Here is a 16,935-nt window from a genome sequence, read left to right as displayed (position 1 = left end):
GGGTTTAAAACAAGTTAACCTAAAAAAAAACAAAAAAAACACAAATAGAATCAGCAGTTAAAGGTGTAGGTTATAAAATAAAATAATGTATTTAAATAGATGTCCAACTTTTCATATCTTGGTAGGCGTACAGATGCTGAAAGCTGTACTGCGAAGGTGCCTGCCTAATGTCAGTGACCAGGGAGTTCCAAAGGGTAGCTGCTGCCACACTAAAAGATCAATTCCTTACAAGTGCAGAATGAGCACTACTCATAAAAGTGCCAGTTCTGCACTCAGAGGTGGTTGAATGGGCATGTAATATGGAGTAAAGGTAAAGGGACCCCTGACCATTAGGTCCAGTCGTGACCGACTCTGGGGTTGCGTCACTCATCTCGCTTTATTGGCCAAGGGAGCCGGCGTACAGCTTCTGGGTCATGTGGCCAGCATGACTAAGCCGCTTCTGGTGAACCAGAGCAGCGCACGGAAACGCTGTTTACCTTCCCACCAGATTTATCTATTTATCTATTTATCTACTTGCACTTTGACGTGCTTTCGAACTGCTAGGTTGGCATGAGCAGGGACTGAGCAACGGGAGCTCACCCCATTGCGGGGATTTGAACTGCCGACCTTCTGAACGGCAAGTCCTAGGCTCTGGGGTTTAACCCACAGCACTACCCGCTTCCCGTAATATGGAGTATGTGTGTTAAATTAAGACATGGCTGGCCATTCTGCAGGAGATAAAGGGATAGCAAGGCAGTTCCAGGGGCCCGCCAGATAACTGCCCACAAGTTCCCACTCCGCTCCAATTCCATTAGAAGGCCGCCATTCTGAAGTGTAGCAAACAGAGAGGGAGAGGGGAAACGAAGCTCCTTTCACAAGCCTACTTTGACCCACTTTTTCTTCTACATTCTTTTGATTTTTTTTTTAGTTTTTCTGTTGAGAAAGATGTGATATAAATAGAATAACTAAACAAAGCAAGTCATTTCACACATTCAGTTGCAAGTCATCAAGCAGTGAGTAATCCAGTGATGTACATACACATGTGATTCAAGCATTTGTCTGCTTAAATCCTACTAAAGCTGGTGGGAATTTAGTGTCCCAACTGTGCTCAAGAATGCAGCCTTTGTATACTGTGGAGGTGTGCTATTTTATTCCTGTATTCGAAATTCCATAGAATCATATTGCAAGGTTCTTTTTTAGTGTCAGGCAGCCCGTTTTGTGATAGGGAAAAGGGAAGGAGACCTCAAGGGTGCACTAAGAACAATATATTGATCCATGACATTTCTATCAGTAAGTCTCAGAAGCACACAAGCTATCTTTTGAAGAGATTGAGTCAGTTCTTCATGAACTTCAAATTCCTACTGCACCTTGGAAGTCTCCTCTCTTGCTGCCCTGCTTTCTTTCCTTCACCTGCAGTGTTTGACATGCCTGACACCTGCAAGCAATGCAGGGTTTCTTTCGGCCATTCCCCAAGAGTTGCCAGCCCACTGCAGATGCTGATATATCATGATTGGCATTGGTGGCATAGTCTGAAGCCACAGCTGCTGCACAACGCTCACATTAGCTGATAGCTTTCACTGGTTGTACAGCATATGTTCCATTAGCATTCAGAACTGAATCAGCTATCTATGCAGGATTAGTTGCAACCAGCCTTAATACTTAAGAAGGACTCTGCACTTACATAAATCCTAAAGATTCATACATATGGAAAGAGTATTTGAGAGACCATTAGAACTGCTCCAGCTACAATGAAGAAAAAGTTATGACACAGAACTATTATTTATTGATCTATTTATTGATTTGATTTGATTTCTTACCTGCCTTTCTCCATAAGGTTCCAGGGTGGCTTACAATAAGTTAAAGCGCAATATTGAAGTCAGTTAAAACAATTTACAACCCAAAGACTAGGGTGGATTCTAAAATATATCTGCCTATCTCATGTGTCAAAAATCTAGGGTAAAGAGGTGCATTTTCAGCGTGACAAAAGCTATGCAATGACGGTGCTAGATGCACCTCTGAAGAGGAAATGCCACAGCTTAAGAGCTGGCACACAGAATGCTCTTTCCTGGGCCGCAACCCTCAGAATATCAAGATGGCTCCCTCTGCTGATCTTGAAACCTGAGAGGATCTGCAAAGAAGGAGGAGGCAGTCTTTCAGATAGTCAGAGCCTAAGCTGCTAGGACTTTATTTGACACTGCAGTTCACACCCCTTCATCCTTTTGGTACCTGTCTTCTTCTTGCTCAGATATGGAGGTCAAGCAGCTGGACAAGAGGGCTTCTGGCCAGAGCTTTGAAGTGATTCTGAAGTCACCTTCTGATTTGTCCCCGGAGAGCCCAGTCCTCTCCTCTCCCCCCAAGAAGAGGGACCTGTCCCTAGAAGAGCTGCAGAAGAGGCTGGAGGCTGCAGAAGAGAGGAGGAAGGTAATGGGATTGTCAAGGAATTGCCATTGAAGTGAGCCCAAGAGAATGCTTTGACTAGAGCTAAAATCCCGTGCTGGTGAGGGCTTGTGAAAATCCTTGCAATTCTGTGGTTCAGAATGTTGTATGTGGGCAGAGGAGAAATGAAGATCTGTCCCTCTCTCTTGAAGGAGACTAACCAAGTCGTAAATAATACTAGTGCACTATCAATAACATTAAGGGCTTATGTGACTGAAGTGCTTCACTTAGTGAATGCTGCAACTTATGGGCAGGATCGTTACTGAATATTCATACCCCAATCCCTTTCTCCTTTCCACTCTGGTCATGAGTAAAATTACATCTAGTACAAAGAAATAAACTGGAAGATTAGCTGACCCAGAAGCAATAAAAAAAATCTTAGTAATGTTAAGAAACATACAAACCCTAGGTGGTAATATAAATACATTCAGTGGATAGAGAGCAAAGTTCCAGATACCTGTTTTATTTCCAAACACTACCCACCTGGTTTGCAAGTGTAAATTTGACTAATGCAGCATTGTAAACACAGGTATTAGGGACACTGAAACAGGGGTCAGCAACCTAAGGCCCATGGGCCAGAAGCGGCTCACAGAGGTCGTTTGACTGGCCCATGAGCCGCCCCTGAACTGAGTTGCCCGCTTGCGCACTGCGCTAAACTGGTGCAGCATAGTGCGGGGACTCGCTTCTGCGGCGCCAAAAATCGCATCTGCACATGCACAGATGCCGGAAATCACGTCTGTGCACGTGTCGATGCCAGCAATCATGGGTGCGTGCACTTGCACACGCGCAATCCGGCCCACAGAGGGATCTCCGCGGGACCGATACGGCCCAGGCAAGATAAACCTTACCGACCCCTGTTTTAAACTATTTTAAGGCTATTAGAGAAACAGGATAAACATATAAGGCTCCACCACACATGCAAGGGAGCTGAGGGGAGGGGAAAGCAACAGAGGAACTGACAGGGCAGAGTGGCTAACCTCCAAGTAAATTCCCTACCGCTATCAGGACCCCACCAATTTTTGCAGCAGTGGGGAAAAGGAACACAGTAAAGTAGACAAGGCAGAAAGGACTGAAAGTCTCCACTCAACCCAGCACCTTCATGGGGGTGCAATTTCCCCCCTTCCTAGACATCAGAACCATCATTTAATGTGTAGAGAAGGGGTGATAATCCCCTCTCCTTAGCTGATCTACACAGATCAGCAGAGGAGCAGGACTCGTGTGTCCTGTACACAGTGGTGGTGGTCACACCCACAATTGTTAACGCAGCCTCTGGGGGTTAAGCTACCCCTGCAATAAGAGCATGTGTAATAGATGCCATGTACAATATTATCTGCTATGGGGTAGCCAGGCATTGTAATAAGCTCCATCCAAAAAGATGATGCACAGGCACATTGACCGACAGTTGGCTATTCAGGAGCCTTTTCATCTAACCTGGTTTGCTGGTTGCGTTGCAGAGCCAGGAGGCTCAAGTCCTGAAGCAGCTGGCGGAAAAGCGGGAGCATGAGAGGGAGGTGCTGCACAAGGCCTTAGAAGAGAACAACAACTTCAGCCGGCTGGCTGAGGAGAAGCTCAACTACAAGATGGAGCTGAGCAAGGAGATCCGTGAAGCTCATCTAGCTGCCTTGAGGGAGCGACTCCGTGAGAAGGTAAGTGCCAGAGGCTCACACCAAACAAATCCCACACTTCCCAGCATCGTTTCTGATATGAAGAACATGCTTCAGCTCATTTCATATCACAGGTGATTCCAGGGACCATGAGCCTCCTCTGCGGGGCCCCTTTGTTCCACTCAAAGACTGGAGTTAACAAAATGAACTCTACTTTTTGCTGCAGCTGTTGCATGTTGAGAAAAAATTAAATAGTTTCATACATTAGATTGAGGGTGCAAGTAGATGAGACAGCTAGAGACCCATGACCACTCTGAGGTTTTATTATAATCAAATGATATATAAGCTTTGGGAAATCAAATCAAATGAAATAAATGATTTGGGGAGGTTTAAAGGGCAAATGCAACTACAGTACTATGACGGAATGGTTAGATGTAGATGGGCCTCCCTTGTGTCCTTTCCCCAGGCTACAACCCCCAGCCCCATTTCCCTGATCCAAATACACAGACCACCCCCATCCCCCAAGCTGCTTCCCATGGAGAAAAATATTCAGGTACTATGATGGAACACAGAGCAGCTCCTTGACACTTGAGTGATTTTGATGGGGGAAAATACACATGAGAAAGGGTCAAGCCCCTTTCCCTTAGTACCACAGCCCTGATCCACCACCCCATATCCCAGTGCATTCACCTTCTTAAAAACCAAATGAGGACTGATCACAGCGCTCACACTAGAAGATCTAGTTTGGTCTTTAGTGTGATCGCCAATGATGTCTTAGAGTAGACTCATTAAAGTCAAAGGACTTAAGTTACTGGAATCCATTGATTTCAGTGTGTCTACTCAGAGTAGGTCTTAGTTGGAGATAACCCTTAGTCTTTAAGCTGCCTAAAGACCCCTGTTTCTTCTGCAGCGGACTAGCAAGTTTGTCCCCCTGAAATTAGCTTGAGACCAGCAAGGAAGCATCAGCTGTCATGGATACTTTTCATACCGCATCTCATTTCTGTCTCTTTCAGGAATTGCACGCAGCTGAGGTGCGCAGAAACAAGGAGCAGCGGGAAGAGATTTCTGGATAAAGGGCTTTTCTACACAACTAGCACCTGCTTCCTAATAACTAACAAACAAAACTCAACACTTTTTTTTTTGTCTAGATGAGGCAACATCTGATTTCTCCATTTCCATTTCCCTCCCCCCCCTTCCCTCTGGTGTACCAAGCTTCATATCTCTCTCCTCTCTGTATCCTTAACTCATGGGGGTTCATAGGGGCCTCTCAGCAGAATAGCAACTAGTCCACAAACATTAAATATAGAATCCATAAACCAGCTTCTCTTCGGGCTTTTCTTCAGGAAAAAAAAAGATAAACCTTAAACTAATGCACAAAAATTAAGATGACACGCTGAACATATTTGGCAATGTTGTAAAGGTGAGGGCTGTTCTCTATGAAGCATGGGCTGCTCTTGGTAGTTGTCTCGAGTGAAGCAACAGTGTGCAGTTGGACAAAGAGAAGCCTGTCCTTGACAAGTAGGGTGATGGGCAATTTCACATGTTACAGGGTTTTTTAAAGACATAAATCTAGCTTTTAAAAGTACACTTGAAATGTAAAGTGAGGGCAACACAGTTGAACCAGTATTGGCTATGGCTTCTTGCTGGGTATTGCTTCAGTGGCAATATGTGTCTGTCACTCTGCAATGTGTGAAAAGGACCTACTAAGCCCTTAGCTTTCTGTGTGGCTGAAGCAGGGACTGGATGATTGAGGGATTTGGTTAGAAAGAGCCTCTTGCAGCTTATTCCTTGCTCTCTGTTGTCTGATTTGGAACTGTTGGTAAATTAACTTAGTAGTTCAGAGCCTGTTTAGCCTCAGACCTAATCATGCCTATGAATTGAACTATGCTTTTATTTTCATAAGATTTCTCTTCAGGGCAAAGAAACTGGCTAGGCAAGGCCACTGAATGATCAAAAGTTCTGTGGTAAACAAGAGGTATCTTGAAATCTGGAGTATTTCAGATACCAGTATTTCACGTTGACTATTCACATCATCAGAAAAGCTACAATGTGCAGGACTTTAGCTAAATATGGTAGTAAGCCACACCTCCCCCTAAGGATGGAAGCATCTTGTCAATAGCATTACAGGAGGCAGAACTGGAGTACAGATCACACACCTTTGTTTTTTTCAGGTATTGTAAAGGACATAAAACCCTCTGTCACCATTTCTGATCGTTGTAACTTCCTATAAGTAAGGAGGAGACACTGCCTAGGAAAAGTAACAGGGAGGCATGGTGGAACATGTGCATCTGTATTAATTGTGACGTTTCAGAGATACAAACGTGAAAGCAACTGAATATTTTTATTTCAATAGTGCCTCCCCACCAAAAGTAGAGTGTATGATTCTGCATAGCTAGTAGAAATGTTCAAATACAATCATCAGCGGTCCAAAGGTCTGTTGGAGCCAATATACACATTTCCCTAAAACAATTGGGTCCAAAAATTACCCAACTTTAAACAGCAAAATAGATGCTTGGCACCATCAGTTGTCAATATTATTCACTTAATTGATAACCCACCTTCTTGCTCATGGTATTAAAACAATCAAGATGCAGAAATTAAGGCAGTGTTATGCTTTCAAAATTGTAATGAAATTCAAAAAAACTGCAACCAGAAAAACCAAAAACCACCCTAATCTTCCTCAGTCCCTAAATGCCTGATGGGAGAAAAGGGCTCTATCCTGCCTTTTTCAAAAGTTAAAACAGTAAACAAATTTAAAATAACGGTTTTATAGCACATGCATGTTTAAATAGCTGGATCCAGCCCCCTTTCTCAATAAAACAGAAGCAGCCACAGTTGAGAAAAGGTGTAAGGAAAGGGCAGTCACTCAGTGTTTAGAGCATCTGCTTTGCATCCAGAAGGTCCCAGGCTCAATCCCTGGCATCCCTTTGCCTTGTCTGAACTCCTGGAGAGCAGCTCCCAGTCTATTTCAAGAATACTAAGCTCAATGGGTCAATGGTTTGACTTAGTATAAGGCAGTTTCATAAGTTCCTAGTTTTTGCTTTTATATTAATTTCAGGGAAAGCCAGCCATTCAGATATGCATATGCCATTCCAAGTGCATGTGTTTTGACATTTAAATCCAGATAACTTTTCTTTTTCATAGTGGAATTTAAAAAATAAAGCATGCCTCGCCCATTAGGCTGGACATGGCATTGGCTCAGGGATGAGGTATGTGTAGTCAACCTCCCACTCTGCAGTTCAGTGGGTGGCCTTTTAAGGTTATTGTCTCTCAGCCTAAAGAATGCCATTTGGTTGCTGTGAGGGTTAAGAAAAAGTCAACCACTATAGAAATGATGTGCCTCATGGCACATTGTGTCATACCCCAGGGAAGGGGGGCAGTGCTCCCTATTTCCCGTGGACCCATAGCTAAGGGGTCAAAGAAGGCACTGACTCCCCTCTAGTCTGCTGCAAGAATGACTTTATTTCAGGTCTTCTCCTTCAGCAGGCCAGCCTCTGCCATGCCCCAGGTTGCTCTCAACAGCAAGTGCAGCCCTTCTGTAGACCTCCTCTCCTTGGGTGCCTGGCTTCTATGCTGTTGGCCTTGGCAGACTTAAGCCCAGGACTTCAATGTGTTCGTGTAGAGGAAGGGAGGCCAGGTAAACTATTCCCTCTTTGGATTCACTCAGTGGGGCTTAAGGAAAGTCTGAAGATGGCCACCGGCAAGGAAACGAGGGCAGCCTGTCTCCTGAACTTCCACTGCCCCACTTCCCCATCTCTGAGGCTTTTAAATGTCCTCCAGATTCCCCCACCTTTCATTCCAGCTGAGGCCAAACAGCTGCACTGCTTTGCCTCCCTCAAGCAGATGATTAAGAGCCTTGCCTTGTCCAACTATTGCCTCCTCAGAAGCCATTGCACGGTTGGCGCTTGGTGGTGGGGACTGGGTCCTTCTTAAAGTGCTGGCAAAGGTCTAAGAAGGCCCTGTGGCCCATCACAGACATGGTTGGATGAATGCTGGTTCTAATGCAACATCCGGTCTGACAGGAAGAGATTTATTGTAGGCAGAGCTTTTAGGGCAGGGCCAACTGTATACATATTTGCTCAAAAGCAAGGCCCACTGAGTTCAATGAGGATTGTATCTTAGTTTTGTGTGCATAAGGTTGCAGTGCCCACAGCTAAACATGTTGTGTTTTTAAAGCATTTTTTTGGTAAGTCGGGGGCCCAGGTCTGCTCCTTCAAAAGTACGTCCTGTGGAGTGAGTTTTCACAGATGAGATCAAAAGGAACAGTGTAGGGAGGCAGTGCTCTGTAGGAAGGAAAGGAATTGACACAATTTGGGGCAGAGTATGATGTCAATCTGCTGTTACAGCTAGAGAGCTCTCCATGATACATTTCTGGCATATTGTATAGTGCATGCGTACAGGGAAAAGATGGGACCAAAACTAGAGAGTAGTGCAAAAGAATCAGGATGTGCTAGACGGATTTTAATTTTAAAACAGACTTGGGAAGCCTGAAGAAGAAAACTGTTTACAAATACAAGTGGTATTTCAAAATACTAGGATTATCAACATTCCCTTTCTAACAACTCTTTCTAACCTATTGATATGTCACTGAGACCATTTGGTAGCTTGGGAGTTTTTCATCTGTCACATGATGAATCCTTCATGTCCCATAAGCCAAAAGGTGCTTTGTTAACCACTAAGACAGTCCTCTTCAGTGCACCAGAAGCATGGAAAGTGGGGGGTAGGCCTTTAATCTCTTTAAGTAATATAATCTAGTTCAGATTGAAGATCTGCCTCCTGCCAGTTCCAGCAGAGTCACCCTAGTTAATCTCATGACACGCTAGTTAATTAAGTAGTTACTGTGTGGGCTAGAGAATGATTCTACCTGTATGCAAGGCTGTTTCTTTGGCTACTCTTAAGTACCTCTTAGATAGCACTTTTAGTACAAAGGGCATTGCAATGCAATTTTTTGTGCTCTGTAAAAAATTCATCCTTATTCCAGTTTTTAAGATGAAAGCTAAGGCTGAGAGACAATGGCTGTCCACAATCAAACATACAATTCAGCCTACATCAAACTAAGTTCAACCTGCATTGGTTCCAAAATCTTAAAGAGTTCCCACTGAAGGAAGGGCCTGAATTGTGGAGCACCAAAACTTAGTCCAATGCCAGCCCCAACAGTGACAAATAAGTATTTTGTCCTTGAGTAGGTATTACTACATACTAGCCTAGTATCTCTCACTCTGACTATTCCTTTCTTTTTGTTTTCCTGGATCTGCAATGATTCCATTCTTTGTGGTTTCTGGTCAGAACTCAGTTGTGCCTTTTCAGACATCAGGTAAGCGGTTTGATGACCCATGTGCCACTTTGGGGGCACCAATGTTGTCAGTGACATCATGTTGTAGATGCTTCCCCCTCCTTCTCCCAGTGTCTCTCTTGTCTAGGTTGTACTATTAATTCCTCTTTGGTGGTAAAGGTTCTTATGGGAACTGCTTCTCTTTGAAATTCAGAAATGGGGCAAGACAATTTCTTTTCTAGTAGAAAAGGCCTTTACAGCCATATTGGAGCCATAGTTCTCAAGCATGACTACTGTGTGCCTCCTAGATTCATCAGAAGAAAAATCTAGACTGGATAGACCCCCAAGGTCCATGGAACCATTAGGGAAGCCATATGTTGGGTCGGGGCAGGTGAGCATTCAGCCAACTGATCCAGTCAAGGCACAGACAAAAATTGGCTGGAAGTCAGGTGGAGCTGTGCCCCTTCCCCAGCACACATCCTGCCTTCCACTTGGGAGTACCAGGGCATTAGCAGAAAAGCTTTGTTTCCAAAGAAAGGGGCCATGTCACAATGAAATGTCTGTTCAGAGGCTCAGAAAGAAAATAGAAGCATCATCCCAGGGGTGGCAAGACAGGTGCTTGAAGCCAGGAAAGAATTGGGCTTGAATGTCTGAGCTATTGCATCAGTTTCCAAATAGCAGCCATCCTAGAAAAGCACCTGTGTATAATGCAGAATCATCTCATCCATGCTATAGTGATGATAGTTTAAAATGTTAAATAAATTTTAAGGAAAAATAGAGTTTGTGTGTAAGAAGTGGTTGCAGTCCTCAGTGCCCATGTCCTCTGGTGGGACCTGGGAAAATGTCTGCAAGGTGTTAACGATGTCTTATTTGCTGTGGTGCTGGGTGTTTGCTTGGTGTGTACTTCTGACTTGCTGTAAATACTGTTTTTAGTACTATGGTTATGATGGCTGATATTGATAATAATGGTGACAACAACTAGAAATGTCATAGTTATGAGCACAAGCTCAAAAGCAGCATTCACTCTGGTAGTTATCCATTTTGCATCAAAAGCATTTAGAGTCAAGCATGGAACCTAGTTTGTCATTGGACAACAACCTCTACCTGAGCTGTACCACTTCAGGCTGCAACTGGGAGCTCACATGATTGAATGCTCCTCCCTATAAAAACAGAATCTGATGCATATGGAAAGCTATCATTTAAGGAATAGAGGGAGGTTAAAGCTCTTCTCTGATACCTAGATTTGTATGCGCAGGGGTATTTTTATAGTAAAGAACGTCTGAGCATTCCATCATGAAGTCCAACCTACAGTCTGAAGTTGTGCAGCTTACTGCCTTGGTGAGAACTAGGCTAGAGTAATAGCAGGAAGAGTTAATATCAGCGCATTCTCAGTCTTTTTTGCTTACTGGAACAGATGGGCTGTTTCACATATGAAGAAATCTATAGATTTGGGAAAGAAACACAGATCAAAACAAGGGGGGAAAGTGTGAGAATTCAATAGTAAGTTGAGCAGGTACTGGAATAAACTGTTCTGAAGTTGGTAGGAGGAAAAAGGCAGAGTGGGTGGAAATTCAAGGAAGTCTTGACATTCTGAAAGGTCTGGGTCCACTTTAGTTTTCGTCTGTTGAGGTTCAAATGATCCAGCCTACCTCTTAAGGTAGAGGCAACTTTCAACTAGACAGAGGTGTCATATTCTCTGTAGGTGCTTCCTTCCACTTCCTGACCCTACAGTCATGGAGCTCAGTGTGTTCTGTGGCTGCTCCTTGGGTCCCATTCACCATTTCAGATCTACATAGCAAATGATGCACAACCAGCCCTGGTTTTGTGATGCTATTCTTGAAGAATAACTTGTGTTCTGGAGACTCTTAATATGTGCAATCATTGGAAGTCTTAGGCTTGATTTACAAATGTGTGCATCCACTATACCAGGGACAGCCAGTCTGGTGCTCTCCAGCTGTTGTAGGACTACAGCTCCCATCATCCCTGACTTGGCCAGGGCTGATGGAAGTGAGAATCTAATATCTGGAAGGCTGTCTCTGGAAGTTCTGCGGTATTAGATCCAAATGGCCAATGCACACACACAAATGAGCTTAGCCCTTTGGGCCAGGCTTTCCCAACCTTGTGTCTTCCAGACATCTGGGGGAGCACCAGACCAGGGAAGGCTGCCTTAGGCAGTCAATGAATTCTGCCCATAGTGCTCACTTAGATATGAAGAATGGGATCTTTATTTCCTTCACTTTTAACTCTTTCAGTGCCTTGAGATATAGCCTGCATATCCAAGGGTACGCTGATGTTATCAGGCATGTTGTCAGGTGGAAATTTGCATCAGGTATTATCAGTACAGATGCATTATGTTGTGTAAAGAAAATAATACCAAATGTATCAGCATCTCTACATTTGGATGTATCAGGGAAGCCAGGGGATGAGTTTATCCAGTGTCAATCGGTGCATCCAAGAAATTACTTTTTCTATAGGACTGGATATAACTTGAATTACAATGGGTGCTTATAAGGATATTTTACTCGTGGTGCAAACAAATCAGGAGGGGGCTAATAAAATGTGCAGGTACCCACTTGAATTGATTGTGGAGAATTCTTAACTGTGGTGCACATATCCACAACTTAAATTCATGTCTGCTTGATTCCTAGAACCCCCAAAAAAGAAATTGGGAGATTCTAAAGGAGTAAGCAAAAAACCCTAAAAACAGTCTGCAATGAGGACTTGGCATGCTCAGTGCTTGTAGAACATTGGCTAACAGTTGTGGGGACCAAAGACCAGAATGTGCATGGAAAAGTATCCTGAACAGGAATGTTCTACACTGCATTTTGTTGCAGATCCTACTTTTATAAAAAAATTTTAATGGAACTGGAAATTCTTCATTATGTATCCGTGCCTAGATACAGTTCAGTCTTAATAACATTTAGGTATGCTACTGAAATGCATGCTGCTTTGAGAGATTATGAACCAAATTAACTGTCACAGCGACTAAAATTAAGGCTGGGGGAGGGAGGGAATCAGCTGAGAGGGCCTAAGCAATGCCTAGGAATCCCAGAGTGGCTTTACACATTTTCAAAGCAGAGTTGCCACATTTCCATATGCATTTGGTGGACCCTGCTCGGTGCAAGAGAAGATAAATTTTGCAATTTATCATTAGTAAATCCAAAGAAGGGCTACAACAATTCTGTGTCATATTCCAAGCACTAAATATTCCACTTATTTTAAGAGAGCCACAGACCTGCCTTTAAGGGGGGAGAGAGAGGTTGTTAAGGACTTAATGGTCTTTGTACATGCATACTTAGGAAATTTTCATTTCAAGCACTATTTGGTTGCTGTGTTGTTGAACAAAGCCAGTGTTCTTGTTGGGGGGGACTTACTCTAAATCAGTGGTTCCTAATTGGTCGTCTGCATCACCCGCCCAGGGGGTCTGTGGCACTATTCACATAATAAAATGCACCCAGTGGCTGGGGCAACCCAGTCAGATGGGTGGGGTACTATTATTATTAAGAAAAAAATTCAAAAGTAGGTGGTGCATGACTTGGCTTTTGAAAAACGGGGGTGGGGGGGTGAGTGTCCTGCAGTACTTAGCTAACTGGGAACCACTTCCCTAAATGTCCTTTTGCAAAGTGGTTATTGCCCAAGAACTGCAATCACAGCATAAAGGAAGTTTCCTGCTGCTCCATGAACATCCTTATAGTAGCTCTAGGTATTTTATTCATTGCCTGGCTCAAATGTCTCCATTCAGCTACACTTATAGCCAGTAAGTACTACATCGCTAAATTCATGTGGCAAAATTCACACACAAACACAGGTACAAGAGACAGTTGGAAGTAAGTGGCAAGGAATGACTGCTTATGGCCCTGTTGATGTTACTGTATAGCAGATTTCATATTAAGGATCACTAATAAAGCTATTTCTGTGGTCTTGTCTCCCTTGAGCAATGACAACATAGGCACATCTCAGCATTTGGGTTCCTACAATCCATAAGCTTACTGTAATGGAAAGAGAGTAGTGACCACTTGATGCTAGAAGTGCATAAGATGTGTGAAGAAAGGATGCAAGCTTGCTGGATTTCTTATTCTAGTTAGCAGATGGGTGGATCAACTTTCTCTACAACTACCGGTATTAAGGCTACACTTGGAAGGAAGTCCAATCAAGCCAAACAATCTTACTACCTGGGCAAACATGGTCATGACTGAGCTATAAGGCTAGTGAGCACCTTTCATATATAAAATGGAAAGACCTTCTTCACAAGTGAACTGTAAAGGTTGCTGTTTGATAAGCATTATGTAAAAATATGACCCTAAAAGTAGGTTCCTATCCATGCAAAAGGAGGCTCAGTCTACAAAAGCGGACTTCAAAACACCTAGGTAGCTGTCCAAAATTAGATGGTGTTTCAGTTCCCGTCCCCCCCACCCCCCAGAACTGCCCTCCTATTCCCTCCTGATAGTCAGTTTGAATGTTGTTGGCCTTGCACAAGATTCACTTCTTAGGATGCAGCATGTGCTGTCTTTGTCCTTTCCAAATAGACAGGAAAAAAGAATGTGTAATAGTGCCATGAATGGACTTTTCTCACTCTTAAGATAAGCCTCGTCCGATTCCTTTAAATCTACCACGTGCATTTCATTGTCAAATTGAGGTTGTTGTTGTGCAAAGAAGTGATTAATGAGGAAAAAAAAGAAATAAACTTGGTATGAAACCACAACTCTCTGTTTTTATTAATTAATTCATTTAATATAATACAATTAGTTTTCCAGCACAGCAGTTCTTTCTGGGAAGCTCTTCAGCTGCCTTGCAAGACAGCACAATTATCAATTTTCTCCTATTCGAGCATGTCCTCTTCTCACTGTAGTGACAGCAAAGCCCCACTATATATCCAAAAATAGCAGCAACTGACATATGCAGGTTTGAAGAAATATTAACCAAACTCCTTAATCAGCTTATGGAAGAAATCTCACACTAAGAAGTTGCAACCACATCCCCATACAGGTCAAAGCTTTTGCTAGACAGCTTAGAACACTGTCAGGGTGGGTGTCAGGAGTAGATCAGCAGTAACTCAGAGTGTGTCAGTGAAGTTAACTCTATGCAAAGAAACAATACCGTGCAGGAGGCCAGGCCTAATGAGCACAGCAACTCCTCCCAGTAGATCTTGCTCCAGTGAGGCAGATGTGAGCGGCCTTCCCACAGCTCCCTATGTCTCTTCCTCCCTGGGTCCTACCAAAACAATCTGGAGGCTCCTTCATCTTACCTGACTTTGCTCCACCCTCTTCAGGTTCTGGGAGACTGAGGCGGGGAGCTTGTTGCAGCAGGAGGGGGAGACCCCCTGGCTTCTTCAGCAGCCTGACATCATTGCCTCTTGGCCCCTCCTCCTCTCCAGCCTCCTCTTCTGCTCTGGGTCTCCACTGCTCTCTGTCACACTCTTCCTGCTCACAAAGCCTGTTACCTCTTCAGCTTTCAACTTGTCCTTCTCCCAGTCTGTTCCCTCTTTAACTCATCATCATCTCAATCACTAATCCCCTGGCTCTGAGACATCTTCCCGTGAGGATTCCCCAGCTAGTGCCTCCCGCCACTCCTCTGTGTACTGCTGGTCCATGACAAATGCTGCCCCAACAGTGTGATCCTGTGCATGACTATTAAGATGTACTAAATCCAGTAAATTCAATGTAGCCTAGATTAAAATTGTTGCCTAATAGAGCCCAGCTCCTCTGACTGGGCAAGTGGTAGAGCATATATTTTGCATGCAGAAGATACCAGGTGCAGTCCCCACATTTCAAAAATAACGTGGAGGGAAACAGTGAGGCACTGGTTTCTGGATATGAACTCTATAGGAAAGACAGGTAATGGCATATGTCACTATTTCCATCAAAGAAGACATGAGTCCAACAAGCTACGAAAACCCAAAAGGACCTGACTCCTCAAAATCACTGTGGGTAGTGATACTGAGCTGAGTACTGATACTGTATATCACCAGCCCCCTGACCTTTATGTATCCTAGTTTTTTGTTCTCTTTGGATCAGGTCCTGTAACAAAAATGACTTCAGTAATCCTGAAGCAGCCTGTCCCTGAAGCACATTGCTAAAGGCATGCTATCTGGAAAAGAGAGTATCTCTGTGTTTGTTTTGTCATTGCAAAAAGCAAAGACTATGGGAATGTCCCATGTTTTTCTCTGCAGCAAAACTACATTCATGAACACTTGCCTAAAATTTACCTATCTTGAAAAGTCCACATCCTTCTACATTACATACCCAGTGTGCCATTGCTATACACTAGTCAAGGGAGTTGCAAACAAATGTTTATTGGCCCACAGTCACTCCAACATAGGCATAAACAGAGTACTACTGTCACTCAGAACACCAATTCAACTGCCCTGAAGGCTTGCTTCTCTTCCCTCCTATTCTTCCGAGTTCCACTTGATTATTTTTTTTTACTTAAATAATGTATTATTAGTAATAGTAACATATTCACAATCAGAAAAGGCAAAATTTGTGGGAGACTGCAAATTAACAGATTAATTACACAAGGATTGAAGGGTGCTCTCCAATAAAAAGATGCCTCCAAATGCACCCCCCTGATCTCACACTCATAGTATTTTCTCTTTTTCAACTAGGTTGCATGGCACCTGAGCTGAAGCTGTTCAGTTTGCTTCTGCTCCTGACAGCCTATGACAGGAAACTTCCTTTGCAATGATATCATTGCCACCAATTCTTGTAAACATGGCTTCAGCCTCTGGAATCTTCACATAGGCCTTCACAATCCCTGTGAAATTCTATTTCATGACAGATTATTTTTCGTTTCTTGTTCTCGTGTTTTTTCAAAATTTGGAGCAGAAAACACACAGCTGTTTCAGAACTCTTGTCCTTGGCAATTACAAGACAGCATGAGAGGATGTTTTTTTCTCAAGAGGAGGACCGAAATACATGGGCGATTCATCACCCACCAAGATTATCATTATTACCTGCTGCAACACCAAGATTTAAAGCCTTGTCTGAAGTGTTAAGGCTTTGAAGTCATCAACAAAAGCAGCAATGCCACGATTACTTTGTAACATGCTTGACCATATCCGGATTAAGTAATCTTTCTTTGGCGATCACTCATAGCTGAGTAAGATTGTCTTCCATAATCAGTTTTAACAATGAGTCCGTAAGTGACTGTGGAGGCCAATTCTGGATCCACACGTCCTTCCACAGTGGGGACATTGGTTTCTGGGCAGGAGTTGATCACGGTGTGGATTTGCCAAGTGTGCCTTCCTCTTAGCACGTTTCTCCCTTGTGTCCTGAGTTTGAGTGTCTTCAAAGCCCATGACACCTTTGGGAAAGCCTTTAACAGCCGGATTAAGTAATGCAGAGCTTCTGGCTCATGGAACACTACACCTTGATTTCATTTGAGTGTGTGTGTGTGTGTGTGTGTGTGTGTGTGTATATATATATGTGTGTGTGTGTGTGTGTGTGTGTGTGTAAAATAAATGTAAAAAAAAAATGTTTCCTGTTTGGCTTGGTATTTAAGTTACACAAGATGTACAGTTTTTAATTTTTCTCATTCCCCACATTTTAAAGGAGCATTTGCTTTGCTTCACGTGGATTCCCCCCCCCCTTTGCTACCTACCCTAAACCTTTGAAGAGGGAGGGCGGGAACTGATGGCCGGACCCT

General features: G+C 43.5%; 2 protein-coding genes and 1 long non-coding RNA gene across 3 annotated transcripts in view; 2 read left to right on the top strand and 1 right to left on the bottom strand.

The window, feature by feature from the left end:
• The window catches only part of STMN3 (stathmin 3), a 27,141-nt gene extending 13,148 nt beyond the window's left edge, over nt 1–13,993 (top strand). The window contains exons 3-5 of the mRNA XM_083744784.1: nt 2,225–2,400; nt 3,870–4,061; nt 5,033–13,993. Coding sequence (XP_083600910.1) covers nt 2,225–2,400; nt 3,870–4,061; nt 5,033–5,092 — 428 coding nt within the window. The 3' untranslated portion in view covers nt 5,093–13,993. The remainder of the gene's footprint in view (nt 1–2,224; nt 2,401–3,869; nt 4,062–5,032) is intronic.
• The window catches only part of GMEB2 (glucocorticoid modulatory element binding protein 2), a 263,449-nt gene that overhangs the window by 227,250 nt on the left and 19,264 nt on the right, over nt 1–16,935 (top strand). The window lies entirely within an intron of this gene.
• LOC310847277 lies at nt 12,146–16,935 on the bottom strand. Its single transcript, XR_014565754.1, has 2 exons — nt 16,891–16,935; nt 12,146–16,658 (listed from the first exon to the last, which is right to left on the bottom strand). It is a non-coding gene; the product is annotated as an uncharacterized lncRNA (long non-coding RNA).

The sequence above is a fragment of the Podarcis gaigeae genome, assembly GCF_964106915.1.
Source record: "Podarcis gaigeae genome assembly, chromosome: 6".
Lineage (NCBI taxonomy): Eukaryota > Metazoa > Chordata > Lepidosauria > Squamata > Lacertidae > Podarcis > Podarcis gaigeae.
The sequence above is the reverse complement of the archived record's forward strand: the minus strand, read 5'-3'. Positions and strand labels throughout refer to the sequence as shown.